This window comes from Gadus macrocephalus, chromosome 10 (assembly GCF_031168955.1).
Source record: "Gadus macrocephalus chromosome 10, ASM3116895v1".
Classification (NCBI taxonomy): domain Eukaryota; kingdom Metazoa; phylum Chordata; class Actinopteri; order Gadiformes; family Gadidae; genus Gadus; species Gadus macrocephalus.
In genome coordinates this window covers 4,588,155-4,590,654 of record NC_082391.1, presented here as the reverse complement: position 1 = coordinate 4,590,654, position 2,500 = coordinate 4,588,155, and the positions used below count along the sequence as shown (strand labels likewise).

Below are 2,500 nucleotides of genomic sequence, written 5' to 3'. Positions count from 1 at the left end.
GATGGTCGCTCATCAACGCATCTGTTTGATCCAGCATCCAAATCGAACAACCCCCCCCCCCCCCCCCCCCCACACACACCCAACACCCCGACACACCGAAGCCCCCCACCCCCTCCAGACCCCGGAGCCGGCCTACCTGTGACCTTCAGCTGGGTGGTCCTGCGCACGAGCCTGGAGCCGTACTGGAGCTCACAGGTGTAGTTGCCCCCGTCGTCCTCCTCCACCTCTGGGATCCAGACGTGGGTGGTGTTGACCACCATGGCGCTGCGCCACTCCACCCGCTCACACTCCTGAGGAAGAGGAGGAGGAGGAGGAGGAAGAAGGGCTGGATGAAATGAGGTCCATGACAAACGGTGTAGAGCGTGAACACCCACGCATCTGCTCACGTCCACACACCTCCACGTCCACACACGTGCATGTGCTTTATCTCTCCCTTTCTGTACGTGCATAGCTGCCTTTCTCTCATCGCTCCCTCACACACAAACCCTTATCCCTGCTTACACACACGCACACACACACACATCGGTACAACTGCACAGACACACACACATATACACACACGAAAGCACCCGTAGTTATAATATCGATGAACCAATCAAGGCTGAAACTCTTTGAAACTCTGGGCTGAGTTTCCAGAGAGAGCCCCGGGCCCTCCTAGTTGTAGCCCTACTCCTTGATGTAGATACGGGGATAAACATGCAGCCACGGCGCCTTAATAATGTCTGTATCGTGTAGGGTGGTTCAGCTGCAGGCTCGCCTAGAGGAATGGGGCCGTGCACTGAGCTATAGCTGGGAGCCGTTGTGTGAAGCACATTGCTCTCCTCTCTGCTGTTCGGAGAAGGCCAGAGAACGGCCCGGCAGTCCGCCATTTAAGAGCCGCGAATCGCAATGTTTTGGTGAAGAATAGACGGTGTGCTCTGCAAAGTTGGGCGAGAGACGGATTAGGCTGCTGCATCTCCCGGGCGGAGAGAGAGTGAGAGAGCTGTGAAAGCATGGCTCGGTACTGACTTGTGAGAATAAGAGCATCAGAGAGACAGAGATGGAGAGGGAGAGAGAGCGAGAGCGGGCGAGAGCGAGAGCGAGAGCGAGAGAGAGAGAGAAATAGGGCAAGATAGAATGTTGTGGCTTAGTACTGATGTAAGAAAGATGGAGAGAGAGAGAGAGAGAGAGGGAGAGGGGGAGGGATAGAGAGGGAGTTGTGGAGGTGTAGCTTAGTACCGACACAAGACAGAGAGGGAGAGAGAGAGAGAGTTATGGGTGTGTGGCTTGATACTGACGTCAGAGAAAGATGGCTTGGGGGCGCCTCTTAATTCTGACGCAAGGATAAAGAGAGAGTCACGGGGGCGGGGCTGGATACTGTCACAGTGCCGTCACATGTGTACATAGACGGTTGTTTCAGAAGTAAGCCACCTCTGTGTTTAAAGACGATGCAAGGACACACCTCGTCACTGCAGCTCTGACCTGTGTTGGCCCTGATGTGGCAGACACACACCAGTTGTCCACCACAGACATTCCCCCTCCGCTGTCCTCTCTGTCTCACCTTGTACCAGGTCATGGTGGGCTGCTTGAAGGGCGCCATGTAGTCCTTGATGTCCGGGCAGGTGATCATCTTGCTGCGCGTGATCTCCGCCTTCTCCAGGTGGCGGATCTGGCTGCTGAAGCACCGTCCCTCGTCGCTGTCCACCACCGTCATGGACATGGACACCTTCATGCAGTACGTCGAGTTCCTGCAAGGGCAGAACACACACACACACACACACACGGACACACACACACAACACACACCACACACACACACACACACACACACACACACACACACACACACACACACACACAATCGATGAAATGTCGGTTTAAATGCAATGAAGACATTGACCCGATTGTTTACATTCCCCATCAACCATACAGATACTTTTGAACAATAGGTGAGCTACTAAAGAGTCCAGCTCAAGATTCTCTATCCAGGCATAAGCAATGGATCCTCCACTTTTTTCTCCAACTCACTGAGCTTCCAGGAACGGGTAACACAGAGAGGACATCAGCTTTTTAGACAGCGATCTCAGAATGGCGGTTGTTGTGGTTTGCGATGCCCCTATGCTGATCACATGTTCCAGGTGTGAGGTGTGTCTGCTATCATTATGAGACAGGAGACAGACACAGAGTCTGCATGTTTCCTTATTGATCCCACTGCGGACTGCTGCCTGTATCGACTTGTTATATCTGTCCAAAGAGGCAGATGCTTTCAGTCATGGACAGCTCGGTGAGGACTATAATATATGTTTCCCTCCTGCCCACGACATCAAGTACATTACAAGCACTGACGCAATCACTTCACACTCACTTACTGCATTCCATGATCTGAATGCATATACTGTGTGTGCAGAAACTCTTTCCCTGTATATAATAGTGTGTGTGGTGTGTGTGTGTGTGTGTGTGTGTGTGTGTGTGTGTGTGTGTGTGTGTGTGTGTGTGTGTGTTTACATGTAAGTGTGTTGTG

General features: G+C 52.6%; 1 protein-coding gene across 1 annotated transcript in view; it reads right to left on the bottom strand.

Moving 5' to 3' along the window:
* The window catches only part of LOC132466490 (X-linked interleukin-1 receptor accessory protein-like 2), a 152,263-nt gene that overhangs the window by 1,664 nt on the left and 148,099 nt on the right, over positions 1-2,500 (bottom strand). Inside the window, exons 5-6 of the mRNA XM_060063741.1 lie at positions 1,541-1,727; positions 80-290 (exon numbers count right to left, since the gene is read on the bottom strand). Of these exons, the coding sequence (XP_059919724.1) occupies positions 80-290; positions 1,541-1,727 (398 nt within the window). The remainder of the gene's footprint in view (positions 1-79; positions 291-1,540; positions 1,728-2,500) is intronic.